General features: G+C 46.3%; 1 protein-coding gene and 1 long non-coding RNA gene across 2 annotated transcripts in view; both read right to left on the reverse strand.

The window, feature by feature from the left end:
• CCDC77 (coiled-coil domain containing 77) overlaps window positions 1-3,690 on the reverse strand; it is a 30,073-nt gene that overhangs the window by 24,017 nt on the left and 2,366 nt on the right. The window contains exons 2-3 of the mRNA XM_015416275.1: window positions 2,903-3,119; window positions 1,100-1,242 (exon numbers count right to left, since the gene is read on the reverse strand). Of these exons, the coding sequence (XP_015271761.1) occupies window positions 1,100-1,242; window positions 2,903-3,119 (360 nt within the window). The remainder of the gene's footprint in view (window positions 1-1,099; window positions 1,243-2,902; window positions 3,120-3,690) is intronic.
• The window catches only part of LOC107114703, a 4,458-nt gene continuing 3,832 nt past the window's right edge, over window positions 3,065-3,690 (reverse strand). The window contains exon 3 of the long non-coding RNA XR_001482652.1: window positions 3,065-3,119. This is a non-coding gene — a long non-coding RNA (uncharacterized LOC107114703). The remainder of the gene's footprint in view (window positions 3,120-3,690) is intronic.

Consider the following 3,690-nt stretch of genomic DNA (forward strand, 5'->3'; position numbering starts at 1 on the left):
CCCCCCCCGCTTAGGCTGGATGTAGGCACCTAGTTGGGATTCAAATAAGAATTATGCTCAAAAGCAGTTTTAGGCATAACAGACTGAAAATTTTGCACGGACTCCTTGATGTTTTCTTAGGGGAAAAGATCAACTGTAAGTTAACCACGCTGAATGATCCCAGAGAGTAGAGAGTTACTCAGAACATTTACAGCACTCCAAAGTTCCCTCTCCTGGCTAAATTTCTCTGAGAAATGCACAGGGTGCAAGGAAAGGCAGAGGCCCATCTTTGTACATGCTTTGCCCAAAACAGAATCACATTTGGTACGTTTTCCTCCCACCCTTTCTCCAAGCAGTTCAGAGTGACAGACGTGGCTCTCCCTTCCTCGTTTCAGCTTCCAAACAATTCTGTGAAGCGGGTCAGGCTGAGAAGGGAGTCCTTGGCCCAAGGTCACTCAGGGAGCTTCCGTGGCCGTGTGAGGCAGGAGGGAATCCTGCTGCCTCCTGCAGAAGCCAGATGTGAAGGAGAGGAAGAGAAAGGGAATGTTGCTATTTTTTCTGGGAATGCTAGCTCTGGGTGAAAGGGGGCTGTACCACCACAGCTCTACTTCTCCCCCTCCAGGCTCACAGTCATGCCATCGCTGCTCCTTTAACTGTGAGCATAAAGGCTGTGCACGCTCCTGGCTTCATTCTAACCCCCCACAAGGCTTAGCCATCTTAAGGAGCACGGCCTCATTGCCCTGGAACAAAACTGCCGCACTCTGCCTCACCAGAAGCCAAACAGAAGTTGCATCTCCACTGCTTGGGCAACAGGGCAAGCGGCTCTCTTTGTGACTTGGCTACTTGTGCTGTTTTGGCTTCTGATATGGCCAGTCCTCTTGCCCCAGGAGGGCTGCAGTCAGCCTGAACCAGAGATGGCACTAGCCCCTCCCCATCTTGGATGGGACTTCTTCCTGTCCCCAAAGCCCAAGGCAAAACCCTGCCCTTCCAATGTTTGCCGCTCCTAGATGTCCAACAAGACCATCTGCTAGTGCCCAACAACACACTTGCCCATGCAGATAGGAAGGAAGTTTCCCCTCCGACTTCTGCATCTCTCGCTCTCCCCATCTGGATGACAAACCTGATTTTCAGCCGGTCATTCTCAGCGTAGAGGCGCAGCACATGTTCCCTTTCCTGGAAGAGGTAAACTTGCATGTCGCTCAAAGCCTTCTGCAGCTCGGCGATTTCTTCTTCCCGCTGACGCATTTCCCATTGCAATTTGTGCTAGATGGGGGAGAAATGGAAGCAACTCTATCAGAGGAAAGGCAGAGGCACTTGTCATGGGAGAGGACCTAGATCAGATCAAGAGCAACTTGCAAGAAGAGGGCTAGCCCTGAATGGCTTCTCTTAGGGCCAAGCGCTATCAGCCAGCACTGGCTTTGCCTTGATTGTAGGATTTGGTCAAACCTCTACAGCTAATCTCTAGAGAACATCATTCATTTGCCAGTGGATTCACTAGCTGGAATAATTTTGTAGGCCTCATACTGGTAAGACTGTGAATAAACTGCCTATACAAATGTAAGTAATTTTTTTGCTTCCACCCATACTCTTCAATCCACCAGTTAAGATCTGCCCACCAAGCCCTGCTCTCTGTACCTCCAGTTGTAGAGGTGAGGTGGGTGGCCTGAGAATATTTAAATAAGTATTTCTAAGATGCTCAATCTTTGTTTTATGCTTTGCTATGCTATGCTTTGTCATAGTACTAATTTATGTTGTTTTTATAATTTATCCGTAGGATGCATATAAATTCACAAAACATGTGAACAGATATACCTCTCTATACACCATCACCAATACCACCCCCTTTCAAACCTCCCCAGTATCTTTACAGCAGTTTTCCTTGTAGCATCCTGGATCAAAAGCTCTGGGCACTGCCAACGCCTTCCTGCTTCCCTCTTCATTCTCCATATCAGTGCACAGGAGAAGGGCCATAACGTAGCCACAGAAACTGCTTTGCCTGAAGAAGGTCCCAGGCTCGATCCCTGGTATCTCAAAGGGACCACAGACAGCAAGGCTAAGGAGGATCAAGACCCTGGGAAGCAACAGCCAACAAGGACGGAATTAGATGGACCAGTGGCTTGAGCAGATTCATATCTGTTTAAGTGCAAGCAAATGTTTTCCTAAGGTCATCGTCAGATCCCAGAAGCTGTCCTTTTTATCATTCAATTCAATACAGAAGTGATCAATGCTCCCTCTAAGCTGTGGAGTCTTGTGAGCAAAAATTCTACTTTGTGAGCTACTGGCATTAAAGTGGTGAGCAAGCAATTTAGCTACTGCATAAATTAGTTTCCTCTGGAGCCATCCTTCCTGCGCTAAGACAAAACTCTGTGAGCTGGAGGCTAAAAAACTGTGAGCTAGCTCACACTAACAGCTTAGAGGGAACTTTGGAGGTGATTTAGCTTTGGCAAGGACTAGAATTCAGTCTCTAAGAGTGCAACCCTAAGAACACTTTCCTGGAAGTTAACCCCACTGAAAGACCTTAATTCAGAATAGATCTGTTTAGGATTCATCTGTCAGACCCTGCATGTGTCCAAGGATAGGTGGAAAGAGAGAGACAAAAGTTAAACTAGTGTTCAAAAATACAAAGCCAAGTATATAAGAGCCTCCTTCAGTGCTCAGCAAGTGAGCTGGTGTTTGCAGATACCACTCCACAGACCTGATGACCACGGCCAGTCAGAATGTATTCATCTTAGCACTTGGAACTATTCAACTGTGGTATTCACCAACACATTTTTCCAGGGCCCAAGATATAAAATTCTACCAGCCAGAAGAGAAACGCAAAACATTCTGGCAACTCTAAACGCTCATTCATAACATTAATGCTCTCTGTCAACCACTGAAAATTTGCTCCTTTTGGTTAGATATTAATCTCCTTCTTTTTTACCTGCTCATCATAAGTTGCTTTGTATTTCTCCAGCCTTTTAACCAACTCTTCATGCTCTTCATCAAACTGGGCAATCTTCTTTCGGTAATACTCCAACAATTCCCGGGAGGGGCGGAGGTAGGCCAAGCGCTCATTAATTGAAGGAAGAGGAGTAGAGTCGTTCTGGTTAGGAGTTGAGGAACTGGCACATTTAGGAGTGCCACGACGGGTAGCGGACCTGAGTGGCGTGGTTGAATGCAACAAAAATGGGTGAAATAACAAACAAGGCCATTAAGAAACTCCAAATGCCAAGCCTTAACCCTTTCTTAAGAGAAGAAAAAATTTAATAAGAAATTCTCAGGAATGGTCCGAAAGAAAGATGTGAACAGGTGCCGGGTAGATCTTGAGGCAGGCAGACTTTTCCCCTCCTGCTGGCCAGGGTGGTTTGAATGGAAAAGAATCTTCATTGATCCATACTGGAGTTGTGAGGGAGTCTACTCCTACCCCTATTGCTCCTCCATCACAGCCTGACTTAGGAAGAAGGGAGCTCAGGAAGAGGTTCTGCTTCAGTCTAATGATTCTTCTCCTGGTATGATTTTAGGAGGAGGTCAGAGACAGCTTTTCTTATTTCTGTTCCAATGGCACAGTTAGATTAATGCCCCAGCCTGCAAAGCTTTGCATGCAGAGTTCAAATGAGCATACACAAATATATGTTCTTGAATATACAGAAGTATTTGACCACAGTGTATTTTATGCCACAGTCACCTCACAGCTAGATTATTGCAGCACACTCTACACGGGTCTGCCCT

The sequence above is a fragment of the Gekko japonicus genome, unplaced genomic scaffold (assembly GCF_001447785.1).
Source record: "Gekko japonicus isolate JY-2015 unplaced genomic scaffold, Gekko_japonicus_V1.1 scaffold2655, whole genome shotgun sequence".
NCBI classification, from domain to species: Eukaryota; Metazoa; Chordata; class Lepidosauria; order Squamata; family Gekkonidae; genus Gekko; species Gekko japonicus.